Source organism: Ochotona curzoniae, unplaced genomic scaffold, assembly GCF_017591425.1.
Source record: "Ochotona curzoniae isolate NIBS_2020 unplaced genomic scaffold, NIBS_Ocur_1.0 scaffold_2453, whole genome shotgun sequence".
In the NCBI taxonomy this organism is placed as follows: domain Eukaryota; kingdom Metazoa; phylum Chordata; class Mammalia; order Lagomorpha; family Ochotonidae; genus Ochotona; species Ochotona curzoniae.
The window spans coordinates 4,545,673-4,565,351 of NW_024467094.1; the positions used below are offsets into that span (position 1 = coordinate 4,545,673).

Genomic DNA, 19,679 nt, shown 5'->3' on the forward strand with positions numbered 1-19,679 from the left:
CCAAGCTCTGATTTACATGTATTCTTTATGTATTAACTGAAGATATATTGTTAAATTTGAAAATAATGAGAAAACAGGGAAATGGTTCTTAAATATCAGAGACTTGTGAATTCAGAGGTGTTGAGGATTATTTAGGAATACTTGAACTCAGGTAACAATACTGTCCTTCATACACATAGTACAGGGGGCCCAGGGACCCCATTCCAAAGGTTCTTTGAAGGCAATCAATGGGTTGCAGTCTGTAGATTATAAACACTTGCATATATATAATTAAGCCTCTTAGTGGTGTTACGATCTTGCTCATCTCGCTTTTAGAGCAACACCTGCCACATCCACTTTAGGGGCAAGCACCTCTGTACTGAGATCTTAGAGCTCCATATCCCTTCCTGCATCATGATTTTGCAAACGCGTTCCATCCTGTGATTTCTTTCTTAGCTTCCTGCCTAATTGGTTCTCTCTTCTCCCATCTCTTACCTGGCCGGAATGTTAGTTAACACCTTCTTTGGGGCACTCAAATCCATGAATCTATATCTAATTTTTGTTAACATAACACACACACACACTTCAAAAACAGAGCTACAGGCTTAGAAGAGAACACAGACCGACACCATCCCAATTCCAGCTTTCTAAAAGCCATGCTATGGAAGCATCATTATTTTCAGAATTCCCTTTTAGATATTACCAAGCAACCACCTACTGCTGTGTTTGAATAATTATTTAATTGACTTCTTTCACCACCTGATGGTTTTTCTGATTATTTCAAGTATACTTTATAAATTAACACTACATAGGTTTATGATTATGAATATTGTTCTTTTTTATTTCTTGTGTATTTTTCTGAAATTAATACTTTTGGTCTTTTTTCTTCTTAAGAAGGTGGCTTTTGAGCAAACACTTGAAAGGGTCGCAGGGAGCCATGGGACCACTTGGGGGATGGGAGTTCCACATGGAAGCAATCGCTGCAGCGAAGGTCCCGGGATTGTGCTTGCAGCGGTTGAGCGAGGATGCTACTGCGAGTATAACGAAATGGGAAGTGTGCTTGAAGATGTGACACAGGCAAAGCTGCATAGGGCCTTGTAGCCATGATGGCAACTTAGGATTTTATTCTAAATGCGTTGCGAAGTCAGTGGGAGGTCCTGAACAGAAGAATGGCAAGGCCAAACTTCTACTTTTTGTTTTCAGATTTGTTTATTTATTTGAAATGTCAGAGATAAGAAAGTAGGAGAGAGCACGAATCAGCAGAAGAGTGTGAGATAATTCTCCTATACCCTGCTTTACTCCCAGGGCTACAAAGGTCAAGGTTGGGCCAGGCTGAAAACCAGAGCCCTCCCACATGGGTAACAGCAGCCCAAATGTTTGAGCCCCTTTACACTGCTTTTCCCAGGCCATCAACAGTGTGATGGATCAGAAGTGGAGCAGGTGGGACAAGAAACAGCACCCATAGAAGAGGCCAGGTGTGGCTTTAATTGCTACATGACAACGCTGGTCTCAGCTTCTTCTCCTTCTTTTTAAAATACTACTCTTAGAAAGAATCATGAGAGCTATTATGAGCAATTATATGCCAACAACTGGATAACTTAGAAGAAATAGATAATACCCACACATACAGAAGCTATCAAGACTAAATCATGAAGGAAGAAAAATTTGAAGAGATCAGTGAGTGAGGAGAACGGAATCAGGACTTAAAATGTCTCCAATCCAAGAAAAGTGCAGGACCTGAGCATTCCTTGCTGAATTATAACAAACATTTAGAGAACAAATATTAATTTTCTACAATTTTTCCCAAAAGATGAGAGAAAATATTTCCAAATTCTTTTTTTTAAAGATTTATTTTTTATTTATTTTTTTATTGGAAAGGCAGATATACAGAGAGGAAGATCTTCCGTCCGATGATTCACTCCCCAAGTGAGCCACAACGGCTGGTACTGCGCTGATCTGAAGCCAGGAGCCTCTTCCGGGTCTCCCACGCGGGTGCAGGTTCCCAAAGCTTTGGGCCGTCCTCAACTGCCTTCCCAGACCACAGGCAGGGAACTGGATGGGAAGCGGGGCTGCCGGGACTAGAACTGGTGCCCATATGGGATCCTGGGCGTGCAAGGCAAGGACCTTAACCACTGCGTCATCGCGCCGGGCCCAATATTTCCAAATTCTTATGTCAAGGTTAGCATCACCCTGATACCAAAACCAGACAATGACATCACAAGAAAACCACATGTCAGTATTCTAGATGAGGGCCAGTGCCATGGCTCAACAGGCTAATTGTGCACTTTCACACACCAGCATCCCATCTGGGTGCTTGTTCGTGTCCCAGCTGCTCCACTTCCCAACCAGCTCCCTGCTTATGGTTTGGGAAGAAGTGGAGGATGGCCCAAAGCTTTGAAGTTCTTGCATCCATGTGGGAGACCTGGAAGAAGTTCCAGCTCTTGGCTTTGGATCACCTCAGCTCTGGCTGTTTTGGTCATTTGGGGAGTGAACTAGTGCATGGAAGATATTTCTTTGTTTCTCCTTTTGTAAGTATGCCTTTCCAATAAAAATAAATAAATCTTAAAAAAAAAATCCTCGCTGAACAATGTAGCAATCCTCAACAAAATTCTAGAAAACTAGACAGCACATGGGATGTACCATTCACAATGAAAGTGGGATTTATCCCTGGGTTGCAAGAATGATTCAACATTTTCAGATCAATAAGTGTGATCTATCACATTGATAGAACAAAATATAAAAAATACGGTAATCTCATCACATGCAGAAAAAAAAAGAATCTGACAAAATTCAACACATTTTCATGATTAAAAAATTCAACAAATTAGGCACAGAAGGAATACAGTTCAACATAATAAAAGTTATATATGATATGCCTACAACAAACAGTGTATTCAATGGTAAAAAATTAGAATCTTTTCCTTTAAGATCTGAAAAAGCCAAGGATGCCCGCCCTTGCCACTTTTATCTAACGTGGTACTGGAAGTCCCTGCCAGATCAATGAGGCAAGAGAAAGGAAATAAAAGGCATCCAAATAAAGAAAAAGTGAAACTGTCATTTTTTTTGCTGATGAAATGATCCTATATATAGAAAACAGTTGAGTAACAACAAAACTCTGATAAATGAATTCAGTATTGTTGCAGGGTGCAAAATCAACACACAAAAATCATTAACATTTCTCCACACAAACAACAGACATTCCAAAAAGGAACTTTTAGAGGACAGCCTCATTTACAATAGTTAAAAAAATTACATGGGAGGCAATTTAACCAAGGAGGGGAAAGACTTGTGTGCAGAAAAGTACAGAATACCAATGAAAGAATCTGAAGAAGACACAAATAAATGGAAAGATGTTTTGCATTTACAGAGTAGAAGAAATAATACCATGAAAATATCCTTACTACTCAAAAGCAGTCTGTACATTCAATGTTCTCTCTGTCAAAATCCCAGTGACACTTTACATAAACATAGGAAAGACAATCTGGTTTCCTCCAAAATCCAGGAGGGGCTTGAAGGAGATGACCCAGTAAACTTTTTAGGCTTCTCCAATAGTTTGAGCCACACAGTAGCCATGGTCTTCTATACACTAGAGAAACCTAGAATGCATGAGAAGAGTGGCCGGCCCCTGCCAGGGCCTTGGAGATCAACCAGTTCAGAGCTTGTTTGGGGAAGTGGGACACAGATATCTCCAACGGATCAGAAGCCAGGCAGGGGCATGGCAGTACGGCCGGAGGTTGTCTTAGTTCTAGTACAAGCACAAGCGGTTCATTTGCTTAGGGCAAATGAATCACTGGAGAACAAAGACCCCAGTGATTTAGCAAGGGTCTCCAAAGAGCTCAGGTGAGCATCCTGCTACAGAAAGGGTCAGATTTTGGTCTGGCTCAGATGTAGACTCCTAACATCAACCAGACTGTCCTCCCTTTTGTCCTGCTTCTATCTGTTCAAATGGGAAAGAAGATGAGTAGTTACTAACGTCAACAGCAAGCGTGATGAATCACATGCCCTTCCCCCAGCACACTAGAAAACTTACGCGGAACCAAAGGGAAAATCACCTAGTGAATATCATCTCTATACCTGTGCTTGTCTCACTAAATAGTTACACATATGAGAAGACTTCCGCTGACACACAGCTATGTTGTGGCCACAACGAAATGCTTACTAATTTTGTTTTTTTTTTATGTTTAAAAAATATTTCTTATTCTCTCATATTTTTTAAATTGTCTCATATTTGGAACTTTCAAGTTAGGGGTCTTTTAAAATTTATTTTGACATTTTATTATTATTATTGTCATTTTATGATACAGTTCCACAGGCTCCTGGCATTTCCTTTATCCCCTCCCCAATTCCCTCCTCTCCCCCCACTAGTTTCTCTATATCATTACTTAAATATAGCTCTTCATACACAGTCATATGTCCATCATTGCGAAAATGGACAATGGCAGAGAGTCCAGCATCCTATTGTCAACATATAGTGAACAGTTTCATTGTAAGTCTATCTTTGTCTGGAAGTAGAAATGCACACTACATTGTACCTCACATCTGGATATGCTAGTCTCCATTTTACAGCTACTATATATCACCTTAAATGAAAAGTCTTAATACAAAATCAACAATAGAAAGAAAAATAGAAATTTACAATGCCATGAAGTTAAATGACATGTTACTAGATATGACAGTCTCTATTACACAGCTACTATACATCCCCTTAAATGAAAAGCCACAAAACAAAAAGAAATTAACCACACCATGAAGTTAAATAACGTGCTACTAGATGACTAACATGTAGCTGAAGAAATGAAAATCAAGAATCTTCTTGAAGAAAATGATGCCACTGTATGATCTACGAGTCACTGAATGATTTAATCAGAAGAAAGTGTTTTGAAGAGAGGAAACTAACAGAAAACAACAAAACCCATGTGATATAGTCTCCACTGAATTTTGTCGGTGAAATGCGTCTCTAAGATAGGGGGTCTTATGTTTGTATGTCCCACAGCAGTATCAGGTGGACAGAACAGCTCTGTGTGGGCACAGCGGGAAGATCCCTAGACTGGATTCAGAAGGTGTGAGCTCAAGTCTCGGCTTCTTATTCCTTCCTTGCTTGCTTCCTTCCTTCCTTCCTTCCTTCCTTCCTTCCTTCCTCCCTCCCTCCCTCCCTCCCTCCCTTCCTTCTCTTTCTCTCTTTCTTTTCTTTCTCAGTCATCTCTGTGCTTCGCAGCAGCTCAGTCTGGTCTGCAGAGCCACACTTCTCTAATCTGTCAGGTGAGGCATTGGCCCTAGCTGACCTGTCTGTCATGTTTGGGTTGGGTTGGGTCTTTGTGGAACCTGACAGATGACCAGTTCCACTACACATTCATTTGTTTAATGAATGGACCAGTGAGGGCCGCAGCTGGCTGGAAGCCCTTCTCTGTTGCCCTTTTATCCCTTGGCCACTGCATTTCCTCTAGCACTTGCCCTGGGGAGCAGGGAGGCAGCCTCACCTTGTTGAGGGTGTTGAGAGCCTCCTGGGCCGCTGTGAGCGCCGGCTCTGCTTTGGCCAGGTCTTCCTCACAGTCCTTCCGCTTGCGCTCCACCTCCAGCATGATGAGGGCCACCCTCTGCTCCTCCTCGTCGGCCACAGCCTTCTCTCGGCTCACTTTTTCCGTCTCCACGCCTACCACGCGGATCAGCTTGTCCGCATCTTCGTTCTTCTGCTTCAGCTCCACTTCCTGGGTGGCCAGCTTGGCTTTCAGGGCATCCACCTGCAGCAGAGAGGCACGGGGCTCCTCAGGAGGAGCTGAGGCAAGAGGAGCAGAGGGGCCCCTGAGGACCCTGCTGCACAGAGCAGAACAACAGAGCACCAACTGAAAGACGCAGAGGTTGTGGCTGGAATCCAGTTTCTGCACATAGAAAGGAAAAGAACCCTGGACACTTCAGGAATATTCTGAATGATATGTGCCTTTTGCCTTGATTATAAATGACTTAAGCTGTTTCTTACCGACATTGATGCCTGTGGCTTGCACGTACTAGCTGGTTAATAAAGTTCAGTTGTTTAATGTAAATGGGCTAATGTGGAACAAAACGCATTGTGGTGCAGAGGGTTTAGCTGCTGTTGTTGCTGTGAGTTTCCTATCTCTGGGTGCCGGTTTCAACACTAGTTGTCTTGCTTCCAATCGAGTTTCCTGCTAATGCACTTGAGAAGGAAGCAGAGGCTGACCTGAGTACCTGAGTCCAGGTCACCCACAAGGGAGACCAGGTGGAGTTCCTTACTTTGTCCTGGTCCACACATTGTTAGGACTATTTGGGGAGAAAACCAGTGGATGGAAGATCTTTCTCTGCCTCTATTCCTCCCTTCCTGTCTCTTTTTCTGCCTTCTAAATAAACAAGTACTTTTAAAAAAGTTGGCTAGGGCCTGGCACAGTAGCCTAATGGCTAAAATTCTCGTTTGTACACACCAGGACCCCATATGGGCACTGGTTCATGTCCCGGCTGCTCCACTTCCATTCAGGCTCCCTGCTTGTGGCCTGGGAAGGCAACAGAGGACGGCCCAAGGCCTTGGGACCCTGTACCAGCATGGGAGACCTGGAAGAAGCTCCTGGCTCCCAGCTTTGGATAGGCTCAGCTCTGGCCATTGCCCTACATGGGGAGTGAATCAGCAGATAAAAGATCTTTCTGTTTCTCTTTCTTTCTGTAAATACGACTTTCCAATAATAATAATAATAAAAAAGAGGCTAACATGGAAATTGTTAAATATTCACATAAAGGAAATGTTACTATGCTTGCTGAGAGAATGAACAGACTAGTGGGCAGTGGCTAGAACATACATGATATCAACTCCGGTCCTCCAACCTGCAGCACACTGCCTAGGAAACCAGTGCCTTGTCTAAAAGAACCCGCTCAGGTGGCCAGCGTGCTCAAGTCAGAGATGCAGGAAATCAGATTTCTATCTTTTATCATAACCTAGGGGTGGCTGATATCAGGTGGCAGTTCCTCATCCCTGGGTACTGGGACATTTGGAAAGTTGTATGTGGCCTCCCCCTTTATTTCTCTCCTTCCCCCAGAAATAAGAAGAAATAGCAAATTTGGAAACAATGAGTTCACTCAATTTTCCCTAAACCTCCATCCTTCCCACGCTGATCAACCATGTAGTCATTATAAAAATTAGAACAATTATTTAAAATAATAATAGTATCATTATAACCCAGGGAGACAAACAGTAACTTCTGACCACAAATGACTAGAATTTGCTCAGTAATGAACCATGTGGATTTCTGTCTCTGTTTCCAACTTGAAACCAGCCAGAGAAACGCAAACCTGTTCCTCCTGATCAATGACACAGGAGTCCCCACTTGTAGCAGTGGCTTCCACGCCAAGCTCCTCCGATCAGACACATGCGAAGACAGCACTGCCTTGTCTTTCTCTACTAAACACAAGGGCTGGTGGCTGCCTCCCTTTCTGTAGCAAGCTCCGAAAGAGATGGTTTTGGATGATTCTCCTCTGGTTGGTCTCCATCTATTTCCATAATCCTTGCTAGAGACAGATGACCGGGTCAAGGTAGATGCATGAATCAGCTGGATTTTCCATCCAGTCTCTCAAGTCGTGTCTAATCAAGGAATGAAGCGAAGGGAATACCATTCGACTTGTCTTCTGCACATGCGAGAGAGGAGTGGTTTTCTCTTTGCCCTCAGAGCTTCAGAGTACAACATTTCTCAGAATGTGTTTGCTGGACAAAGCAGCGTCGACGTGGGCATCACCTGTGAAATGGGACGGATGTGCAAAGCCCCGAGCCCACATTGGGACTTCCTAAGTCAGAAAGTCTGGGAGTGGCAACCGGCAGTCTGCCAGTCTTCGCTGTAACAAGAGCTTCTGGGTAATTCTGCTGCCCCCTTGAGTTTTTCTTTTTTTCAGATGCAAAGGGGGAGGCTCAGGCTATTTATTTCTGGATATAAAAAAATAGCATTTGCATGTGCAACATGGCCCATAAACTTTACATTCCAGAATGACCTCTTGCCTCTCATTTTGCCGCAGTCTTTCACGCCACAGTCAAAGATTACTTCAGAGCTCCGGGAACACGTCAGGCAGATTCGAATGCTTTATGATGCAAAATACACGAGGGGCCAAGTCAAGCAAAGCTTAGGTGCTGCTAATTCCCTTTTTCATGGCAGAGCAGAAGAAAAGGAAGGGGTTTAAAAAAAACTGCTCTTTAATTTTGTGTATTCATAGCAACTAAAGACTTTGTATAAACCTCCAATGCCCCCGTCCTCCAAGAACTTGTCTCAGATTCACATGTTGGAAGGTTAATCCATTTGCAGCTCCCGCTGTTCAGCTGCAGAATTATTTCTACAAGGACAAAGATGCAATTGTAAATCAAAATGATTGAGTCACATAATCACTCCAGTCGGCAAACACACTAGGAACTTTGTTCTTTTTTTAAGTCTTGTGAGATTTCAGAAAATTGAAGTGGATTTTTTTGTTTTGTTTTGTTTTTGCACTTTTGTTGTTGTTGCAGTGGTTTTGTTTAACGGATTGCAGATGTGGGTTATGACCTCAGATCCAAGGTAAGTGACTTCCGGACGGTGAATGGGAGCCTTGTAGCTCTTCAGCGGTGACAAGGAAGTGATGCGTTGGACCTACCCGTTAGAACTAGGCCCTTCTCAGGAAGCTACATTCATTCTATGGTTCCGCCATAGAACATACTGAAATAGGTTATTTTGTAAAGATTTATTTATTTATTTGAAAGGAAGAGTAATGGAGAGAGGGAGTGAGAGAGAGAAAGGGATTTGCTCATTTACTGCCCAAGTGGCTGCAATGGTTTGGGGCTAAGCCAGGTACTCCATCCTAGTTCCTCACATGGAGAGCAGGGTCCCAAGTACTTGCACCATCTTCTGCTGCCCTCCCCAAAACATTAACAGGGCAGTCGGGACCTGAACTGGTGCTCTCATGTGGGGATGCGCATGTTGGAGAGTGGCTGGTGTGCTGTGCCACAATGCCAGACCACAAAACAGGTTACTTTCAAGCTCTTTCTGGTGACGTAACAGGTTAAGCTGCTACCCATGATGCTGGGATTCCCATATGGATGCTGGATAGAGCCCCAGTTTGTTATGTTTTCTGCTTTGACAAAAACTTTTCCTATTTTGCTAACACAGACTGCTTTCCCTTTGGAGAAAGGAAAGAGATAGTACTTTGAAGATGAGGAGAGAGCATGTCTCTGGAAATCAGTCATTGCCAGACCTAGAAAAACACAGAGCTGAAGCTGCTTGAGTTTATCAGCACAAGAGTTTCTGTGAAATCGCTTCAGGAAAACAGGTTTAAGCAAATGAACAAAAACAGCCATGGAATGTGTTGAAAAGGGGGAAAGGAAGAGATGAGGAAGAGTTGCTGAGAAATTAAAAATGCAGAGCATAATTAAAGTCTTCATTGCAAGGCATAAAAAGTAGCAGCAATCTCATACATGATTAAATAAGTGTTTTGTCAGGATAGCTTGCAAGGCTTTCCTAGAATATGGAGAGGAAAGCCGAAGGTCTGAAAACAAGAACAGAATAGATACAGGGAACAAGGAACCCATCCAGCTTGCCACTGCTCCTGGATGGGAGGCCAGACTAGGTGAACAAAACCATGCACTGGAAACAATTCCTGAGCAGAAGAGAGACTGTGGCAGAAACAGCAAAGCCTCATGGCGTGGCTCTAAATTAAATATCAACAGAGCAATTCCAAAAGCAAAATTCTCAAGAAAAGAATGACTTAGAGCTACAGACACACGGGATGTCCAAATGTGAAGTCGAGCTGGCTGGTTCATAACTATGAGAGAACTTATCAAACTTCGCCTTCTTCATGAGAAAGCGCATCCTGCTGCTGGTGAACCAAGGAAAAGAGGCAGCAGGGTGGCATGAGAAGGGGGCAGAGCAGGTGCTAACGTTATCTCCAGTTCCTGAGGGAAGAAGGGCAAATTGACCAAAACGAACTTATTCCATTGATGAGAGTAAACAGAACAATATAACAAGGACATGGCGATTGAAGTCTTCCTAGGGACCTAAAAATATATAAGAAAATGCAGACAATACTATAGGATTTGTTTCAGAAGTGAGATGCCCATGTAAGGACAAGAAAAATAAATGAAGAAAACCGGCATAACCCTGCATCTGTTGCTGGTGGAAGGTGATTTGGTCATGAATCCCACATGGATGTGTGAGTACAGTCTCGTGGAATTGGGATTAGGTCACCAGGGAGTAGGTTAGTTCCCAAGAGAATGGGTTGGCAATGGCAAGCCTGGAACATCCCCTGAGTCCCTCCCCCACACCTGTTGCTCTCCTCTGGCACAAGCACTTCTGCCTCTGTGAGAGCATCTGTCCCGAGGTGCTCACCAGAGCTGACCAGATGTGAGAGCCGTGCTCTCGGGCCTCTGGAAGCATGAGCTAAACAAACCTCTCTGCTTTACAAAATACTCACCTGAGGGTAGGAGAGCGACAGAGAATGGACTAAGGCGGAGGGGAAGTGTGTTGGAGAGGAGAGCGAGGAAGAGGGAAAGGGGGAGATTGTAAGGAGGAAAAGGGAGAGAGCAGGTGTCAAGGAGGAGTCCAGCATCCCTGTGAGGACCCAGCCATCTAACCCCAAGGCTGAGGGCTGTGCCTCTGCTGGGGGAACTTGATCTTCACTTTGGGGTTGTTTGCGCAGAAAACCTTGGGAACCATCTATATTTTCCCGTACTGATTGTGATCTCTCCCACCTTCCCTCTCCCCCCTCTTTCCTTCCCCATTCCCCCCAGTAAGGGCAGCTCCCCTGGGGGTGGGTGAGGAGGAGGGTACTCGCCTGGGCAGAGGTGCTGTCGAGCTTGAGCAGCCCGTTTTCAAGCCGCTCCATTTTGGACTTGAGATCTTTGCTATTCCTGTACAGTAGGCTCTGGTAGAGCCTGATGAACTCCAGGAAGGACTTGGGGGTTGTGCAGTTGTAGCGTTGCTCATTGCTCAAATAGGACTGGGATGTTTTGTTGACACTTGAGTGGACAAAAGCCATGAATTTGCTGATTGACTGCTTGACTGTAGGCTGAAAAGAACCAAAAGAAAAAAAAAGGAAGAGGAAATAAAGAGATCATCTCACCATCAATAGTAGATAGAAGCAGCTGCCCAGCCCACTGGTGCCTTTAGCACACTGGACTTGGCGTTCCACCCATGCCATCCAAGGATGACTTATAACCCTGACTTTCTAGGCCCAGGATCGCTTGTGTTATAAGGTAGGGAGGACCTGGTGGACCCATCTCCCATTCTCCCTTACCTCAATGTTCTCTGTGTTCTGCAAGAAGCGGAAGCTGACAGACTCTAGTGCCTGCTGAGGCCATTCGTGGAACCAGTCGATGGCTGTGCAGTTCACAATGGCTGGGAACTTCCGGCTGCGGACCCTCAGCTTGTCCCCCACGGGTGAGAAGCACAGAGTCACCTGAGAAGTAGAAGGGCAGGGCATGGGGTGGGCAGAGATGACCACAAAGACATCAGGGGAATTCTTGGAGAAGCAGACATGGCTGTAGGTCGTTTATGAACATATAACAGAAAGAATGCTGGTACATCATGAAGCAGAAGGGAGGCTATTCTCATGCAGCGGATGAGAAGGGCAGCCTTGGTCTGGTGCTCAGGCTCGGAAGAGTACTGCCTGCCTGTCACCCACTCCTAAGACACGCAGTAAGTACAGCTGAGTCTGAAAAAGCAGTAGAAGCTGCCGTGAGACACCTGTGGCCCCTGCCCACCCTGCTTAGTCAATCCCTCGTCACCTTCAGCTGTCGGCGGAGCCTGTCTATAAAGAACTTCCAGCAGTTCTCTCTGTTGTCCGTCAGACCTTGGCTCTTGACTTCATTCCTCACACTGCTTAGGATGTTTTCAACTTCATCATCGGAGTAAAGATCTGGGATCTCTCCTGTGGAAGAATAGCGGACAAGGACAGCTTGGCCATCTCACTAATGGATACAATCAGATATTGGAGATGGTCTAGCTTGAGATACCAGATCTTTGCTTTGACACCATGTTCCACCTCTCCTTCAGGTGAAAACTGATAGACACCATATTTACTCCTACTTTAGGATAGGCAAGCGAATGCCTGGATGAGTGAAACAGCGTGAAGGTGACTCTGGAGCAGTCTGCTGGTAGAATGAGAGCCTTCAACTTTCCTTTCTTCTGCTTAAAGCATCTACTTGAGGGCCCAGCATGATAACCTGGTGGCTAAAGTCCTCGTCCTGCATGCGACAGGATCCCATATGGGTGCCAGTTCATGTCCCAGCTGCTTCACTTCCCATCCAGCTCCCTGCTTGTGGCCTGGGAAAGCAATCAAGGATGGCCCAAAGCCTTGGGACCCTGCACCCGCATAGGAAACCTGCAACAAGCTTCTTGCTGCTGGCTTTGGATTGGCTCTCGGCTCTAGGCATTGTGGCCACTTGGGGAATAAACCAGCGGATGGAAGATCTTTCTGTATCTCCTTCTCTCTGTAAATCTGTCTTTCCAATAAAAAGTAAGTAAAATCTTTTAAAAAGGTCACCTAGGCATAAGAAAAGAGTTTGAGGTGGGATGTGATTTACATGTTGACAGCAAGAGGGGGTTTACTAGTTGATAATTTTTACTAGTAGATAATTTATTCATCTAGCAGGTGCCTTTCTTTGATCTATTATCTGGGCCTGAGGAAGTTTCCATACCTTACTTGTGAGAGGAAGCTCCTCTCTTTGATTTGTTAGGTAAACCTGAGGATTAGGGAGTCCCTGGCCTGCACATCTCCATATCAACTCTTCCTTGAGCATTCTCCACTTAGCGGCTGGCTAAGGCTCTACAACGGCAAGGCTTCCCAATATCCCCCTCTCAATCAACTGTCTTCCTACACTCAAACCAAACAATCTAAGCTTTCTCGGTGACAGAAATGAGATAGAAGGAGGCAAAAAAGAAGGGAGCAGGATACTACTAAAGCATAAAGGTCTGGATCTAATATAAAAGTAACTGTGGGCTCCTTTTTAAACATGACTGTACTCACAAGCTTTTGATCTTATCCATGTCTAAGTCAGGGTAAGTCATTGCAGGGAGGGGATGGTGGCAGGAAACGACACCCCACTTTCCTTGCAGATTTAGGTCAGCTCCCCCCAGTGTACAATTTGGCAAACTGTCAGTAACTGATCAGAGAGCTGGAAGTCTGTGCGCCTACTTGAGTCAATGCGTTTGAAGGAAACTCGGGCCAACTCTCTAATACATTCTGGCCAGCATGGCTTGGCAGCTTTAACCCAGCCAGGAGGCTTACAAAGATTTTGTACTTACACTAATTAGGTCTCACCATTTCAAAAGATCAAAATAAGGAAAATGAATTATTAAGAAAGTGAATATTTACTTTTCTCCCCTAATTGGCCAAACCTGAATTAATTTCTATTTTTTAAGATATTCAATATAAGCATAAATATAAAAAAAACTTGCGATTGTAACTTGTCAAAATCAAGGTTTTACTAATGGAATAATGTAACATCTTTAAACATTTTTTAATTTACCCATTTCTATTTTTGAAAGGCTGACAGACAGACACATAATGGAGAGAGAGAGAGAGAGAAATCTTCCATCTGATGGTTCAGTCTCTAATGGTGGAAACAGCCAGAGCTGGTCCATGCCAAAGCAAAGAACTTGGAACTCAGTCCGAGTCTCTCACCTGAGCCATCACCTGCTGCCTTCTACAGAACCATTAAGAGGAGGCTAGACCAGTAGTGGAGTACCAGGACTGGGACCAGGCACTCTGAGATCGGAAATGGATGTCCCAAGCACATGTCCATTCTACATTTCAGCCTTTTATGATATAAATTCATATCAGGGAAAAGTGTTAGGAAAATCAAGTGAAATCAGGTATGTGCTGAGAGTTGAAGTTTAGTTTAAAAGAGAAGTGCTCAGATGAAATTGGCTTGAGTTGTATTTATGCAACGTAAGGGGCTAGCTGCTTATAAATATTCATATCCTTTTTCCTTTGGTCTCTTGGATTTTCTGTATTTCCTTTTCAATTAATCTGTTGGAGCCCTCTAGAGAGAATGTGGGTTGTCTGTGGTCTTAGGACATATGTAATTGTAGTTTATAATCTCCACTTTTCTGCTCTTCAGATGTTACAGAGTTCATGTCCTTTTGGTAGGTATTGTATCTGTGGCATGCTACTTACCGAGGAGGCAAACTGCGGCCTACAGACTAAATCTGGTTATCTGCTACTTCTTTGGATGGCCTGCAAGCTAAGAATGGGCTTTCTAATTTTGAATGATTGAAACAATTAAAATAATAATATTAATGGCATGTGAAAATGACACTGAGTTCAAACTTTATTGCCTGTAATAAAGTCTCACTAGCCGTAACCACACTCACTGAGTGCTGTGTATGACAGTTTTTGTACTACTGTGACAGAGTAGCTGTGACAATGCACCATCTGCAATGCCTAAAATATTTACCTTCCAACCCTTCATAGAAGATATTTGCTGACCTTGCTTTATGTGATGTTCCTGGTACTGAGACATAGAAAGTGTCCAGGCCATTTATAAACTTTTCCAATGTTTGTAGGACCATGGTGTTTGTCACACACTCCAAGGAGCTTGTAAGAACATCACCACAGGGAATATGTAGGACTACATACCTATTAATTGGGAGCAAGGTTAGTATTTTCTGATTTGTTGCCCCAGTTTTTCCTGACAACATTCCTGTTACTTACGGTAAGATACAGTGTGTGTTGGGGGTCCAGCGTGCAGGGTGGCTGGAGTTGTGATGTAAATACAAAAGCAATTTGAATATCTGGAAAATTTCTTCCTGGGAGCTAGAGCCGGGGAACCCAGACTCTGCCCTCAAGTGTTTATGGGCTTCATATAGCCACAAAAAGATTTTATGAATCAGAGATACCTGGCTTCATCTGTTCTGAATTCCCGGGAGCACACAACTGCCTTCGGGGGACAAAGGGTTTAACTTGGTTCAGCTGGAGTTTAGTGGGAGCAGGTAAAGCTCAGTGTAAGCAGGTAGAGTTTAAATGGACCCTTTCTCCACAAACAAGGTAGCTTTCCATTTGCTTACGGGCTTCAAGCCTGTGGAGTTCCGACAGTGCTTAGAACAAAATGTTCCCTTTGGTCTCAGGGTAGAAAAATCAAGAGTTGGTTATTTTTTTTTAGGACCTCTGCCCACCTTGACCCATGACTAGAAAACATCCCAACACATACGTCCAAATTAGTAATATCTAATATGAAGATGGCACCTTGTTATCAAGTTCGAAGAATACCTCCTGGAGGTCAATTATGGATCATGATATGTGCTAAGTGCCAGTGTGAAAAACGATGAAAAGACACAGTCTCGACAGAAGCTTACAATTATGCCAGTGCTCTCTGTTCTCTTTGAGAGGTAGTTATTGTGAGAAGTTAACTTTTGGTCTATTTTATTTTTTTTTTAAAGTCCACCTTTTAGTATTTTCTTAATTTCTAGATTTACTTAAAGTGAGAAAATTTCATGTGTTTTGTATATACAGATAACATGAACTTAAGGTGTTGTGAGTAAATTGCTAGTTGCATAATAGCTCGGTTACATGCACCTGAAAGCATCTATGCAAGCAGGATATTAGTGATAAAATAATTGAAATAAATGTTAGGAAGATTGTAACCCTGTAGTATTCAGCCACTGAGGAACCAGGGAAGAAATCTGCATGCTAGGAAATAGGTAGCTTACTGTAAACCATACAGGGTATGTTGGTCTACCCACTATTGCAAGATTTTAATAAATTTTCACTTGTGCTGTACCTGCTGAGTCTGAATCCATCCTTTGAATGGATAGATGATGCTGCTTCTCACAGTTATTTAATTCTTTTTTTTCCAGTATCTCTGGCAGATTTAATAACACAAGAACAGAAAATATGCTTTTTGCCTTTCACAAGTTTACATTCTTGTTTCGATACGCTATGTGTAGCCATTGATTATTACAGGAACATGGAGGAGATATATTCCTAGGAACTGTGAAGACTGCCTAGAGAAATAACACTCAAGATGCAAGTCTTCTAATCTGGGTACAAGTTAATTTAGGCAAAGGAGAAGGGCATGAGGTTCAGAAGGAACAGCATGAATGATTAAGGCTGCCGGGAAACAATATGGCATGTTGTGTCAAGGAGTCAGAAATTGCTAGCTCATAATGGAAGGAGTGAGGATTACAAGGTGAGACAGGGGAAATTCTAATGCGTTTTTCTCTCCCTGCACAAAAGGGACTCAGGTCTTACCTTGTATGCAGTTAGAAGTTAATAAAGGAATTAGAGTTTAAATGGATCCTTTCCCAATCAGTGAGGAGGATGGGTTGGAGAAGAGAAAGCTGGGAGGTGAGGAGATGAGACGCCTAGACATTTGTCAAGGTGGGAGATAACAAGATCAGTGGTTGTCAGGACAGAGAAGATACAGAAAAAGAAGTAGTGAGAAGAGTTGGTGGCATATGATTCTCTCTTGGTTATAGGTGGTGACTGAGTGAGGTTATCCCTGTATGGGAATCCACAGAGGCACAACATCTGAAAGGCTGTGTATGGACATTGGCGACACAGGAAGAAAAGGCTGATGACTTACGCAACTTTTCACTTTACCCTTTTGGGATTCCTGTTTTGCAACTGGGAGGCTAACCAGATGCTAGATACATCTTGGGGTCAGATCTACTAAGTGCACAAATATGTTTAAGAGGTCTAGTGTAGGGACAGGCAATTGGCCCCAAAGTTGAGATGCTGCTTAAGACACCACATCAACACATGTGGGGTCAAGTCTTGGCTTTACTTTCATTTCTAATTTCATGCTGTGTGCACCCTGGGAGGCAGCAGATGACAGCTCAGAGGGTTGAGTCCCTGCCACCCACATGGGAGACCTGGGTTGAGTTCACAGCTCCTGACTGTGGTAGGTATTTTAGGAGTGAACTAGAAGATGAGGATTTCTCCTTGTTAGCCTCTGCTTTCAGCTCTTTCTGCCTTTGCAAATGAAAATGAACCCAACTTGGGCCCGGCGCAGTGGCGCAAGTGGTTAAGTCCTCGCCTTGCACGCCTGGGATCCCATATGGGTGCCGGTTCTATCCCGGCAGCCCCGCTTCCCTTCCAGCTCCCTGCCTGTGGCCCGGGAAAGCAGTCGAGGACAGCCCAAAGCTTTGGGACCCTGCACCCGCGTGGGAGACCCAGAAGAGGCTCCTGGCTTCGGATCGGCATAGCATTGGCCGTTGCGCTCACTTGGGGAGTGAATCATCGGACGGAAGATCTTCCTCTCTGTCTCTCCTCTCTGTATATCTGCCTTTCCAATAAAAAATATAATAAAAATAAACCTTTAAAAAAAAGAAAATGAACCCAACTATCCACAAGAGAGGTCTACTGCACGACTGTGGGTATTTTTGTGGTTATTTTTTTTTTCTTTCACAGAAACTAAGTCAAAATTGGATTTATAGAACAGCATAGGTGGCTCACCAGGTGCACACAGTGAAAAAAAAATCCAAGGTCAAATCTGTTACAAACATTTCTGGACCCTGCACTCCTATGTAATGTACACAGTTAATATATTTCTTACTCCTAGAAGTAATCCTAAAACACCTGGAAGATGAAGTTGCCTTTTCATGTTCTACATACAAAAGGTAGCCTAGCTTACAGATCAAAAGGACACTCTGGCTCAGAGATGGAGAGGAATATGACTGTCTTTGAGAGAGAACCCATTGGTTATAAATTCTTCCCTAGTCTACCTATTCAAATTTGAGCACGCTATGTGGTGGCTGGAGTCTGGGAGCTTAATAAAGGATGACTGAATCTATGAAGAAATGATCAATGATCTAGAATGTACCAAAGTAAAGACATTTTCACTTTGGAGTGAGGCAAGTATCCTTTTGGAAAATAAAAAGAAAAATCCTAATATAGGATCCCAAAGAAGAACCAAGTATAGAATGTGTCAGATAGGAGGAGAAGAGACATGGCACTTGGGGCAGAATAGGTCTTCGTAGCTGCCTAGCGCCAAAGGGTAATGGTACTGCTGTAAGATGGGATTTCTGAAAGGTGGGAGAGCTGGAGGTACTTCCTTGCTCTAGACAAGGATGCAGCCTTGTTGATGCTCAATGTGGGTTGAGGACCAAGAAAGAACAACTGTTTCTAAGAATTCCCTAAATGCCTGGGTTTCATGGTCAGTGTATCCTTTTCAGAAATGACCATAGCAGATCAATAACAATACAGCAAGCTTTGAGCTTTTCAACTCCAGCAAGGGCCTATGTTTTGTGCAGTCACCAACAGTCGTGTGACCTCCAACCTCTGAGCATTTAGGGAAGTGGTTCAAACGTGTGCTGTATCTCCTCCTGGCCTGGGTGACCACCCTGTTCCTATAAAATTGCATATGTTTTGATCCTCCAATCAGGAAATTAATTTGATTGTTGAAACTTTGTGTGCGGCGTTCCTATCATTCTGTAACCCACTTGTGATGTAACTGGCACAGAGGCGCTTGTGAAATGGCACAGTGTCAGAAGTGGGATCCATGAGACAAATTCCCAAAGGGGGAAAGAATCAGCTAAGTAAGTGTGACAGGAAATCAGACTGATGGCCAAAGATGTTTATTTCATTGATGTTTCTGAGGAAAAACTGCCTCCATAGGACTTACTCAGTACACCTTCTATCAAGTCTGGGAGGGCTTACAGGTAACTACCAAAACCCACAATGATTTAGCAGTGTGGTAGCCTCAAGCAGTTTTCTGGTCTCCTCACCTAAGCAAGGAGCAATTGCACAATCCTACAAAATTGAAAAATCAAAGAGATAGTGAATTTCCCAAGAATCCTGTAGCCTGGACTGGACTTGCAGTCAGCTGCTGTCTAGCCAGAAATTCTTCAATTGATATTCAAAAGCAGAACTAATATATGCCTTCAATCTCCCTGTCATGATAGCTCATTAAAAAAAAAAAAAAAAGAAACTGAGGAAGCTTGAAAGCAGGAAAAGGTATTCATCTTCACCATTTCTCCATTTTAACCTGAGCATACAAATCATGCCTTTTGTGGTTATCAATACAGAAGCCCCAAAAAGGAACTGTGAGTCAGAAACCTCATGGCTTTGGAGTAGCCTGATTACATTAAGATTTCACTGGGCCAGGCTTCAGAAACTCATTTGTGAAAAAAAGAAAAAGAAAACTCTTCTAAATGAAAATTAAAGGCAGTTAATTGAGAAATAAAATTTCAGTTGTTAGAAGTATAGCGCCACCTGTGTCTGAGATATTATTTTAGGAGAAAGTGACCTGGCTGGATTAGTGCCAATGGAAATACAGGTGATGTTTCAGTATGCCTGACGTTTCCAAAGCTGTAAGTCTTTGGAAGCAGTTCTGCTCTCCTGGATTGTTTTCTAGTATTAAGCTTTAGGGTAGCTTCAGTATGAGATGGTAGTTGTCTCATTTAGTTCAGTAATAAAAAGGTGAGGAAATACTAGTAGGCTAAATGCTTTGGTAGAAGGAGGTTGGTTAGATGTTCAACAGACAGTATTTTGGAAAGTAAAACTTTTCTTGGGAGGGGTTATCGGAGGTGAAAAGTTAGAAGAGTTCAGAAGCAAGCTCTTGGAAATAAAGTTAAGCTTCAGTAGGGTGAGAAAGAAATGCGAATCTTGGGGGCAGGTGTTTAAGCCCAGGGATCAAGCTGCTGGTAGGATGTTTATGTCCTCTATTGCCAATGTTTGGTTTGAGTACTGGCTCTAGTTCTCAATTCTCATTTCCTGCTAATGTAGGCCCTGGAAGGAGCAGGTGATGG

General features: G+C 43.4%; 1 protein-coding gene across 1 annotated transcript in view; it reads right to left on the reverse strand.

Annotated features, from left to right (window-relative positions):
- Positions 1-19,679, reverse strand: part of DNAH9 (dynein axonemal heavy chain 9) — a 283,503-nt gene that overhangs the window by 78,305 nt on the left and 185,519 nt on the right. The window contains exons 46-49 of the mRNA XM_041000388.1: positions 11,714-11,856; positions 11,224-11,385; positions 10,762-10,995; positions 5,457-5,717 (exon numbers count right to left, since the gene is read on the reverse strand). Of these exons, the coding sequence (XP_040856322.1) occupies positions 5,457-5,717; positions 10,762-10,995; positions 11,224-11,385; positions 11,714-11,856 (800 nt within the window). The remainder of the gene's footprint in view (positions 1-5,456; positions 5,718-10,761; positions 10,996-11,223; positions 11,386-11,713; positions 11,857-19,679) is intronic.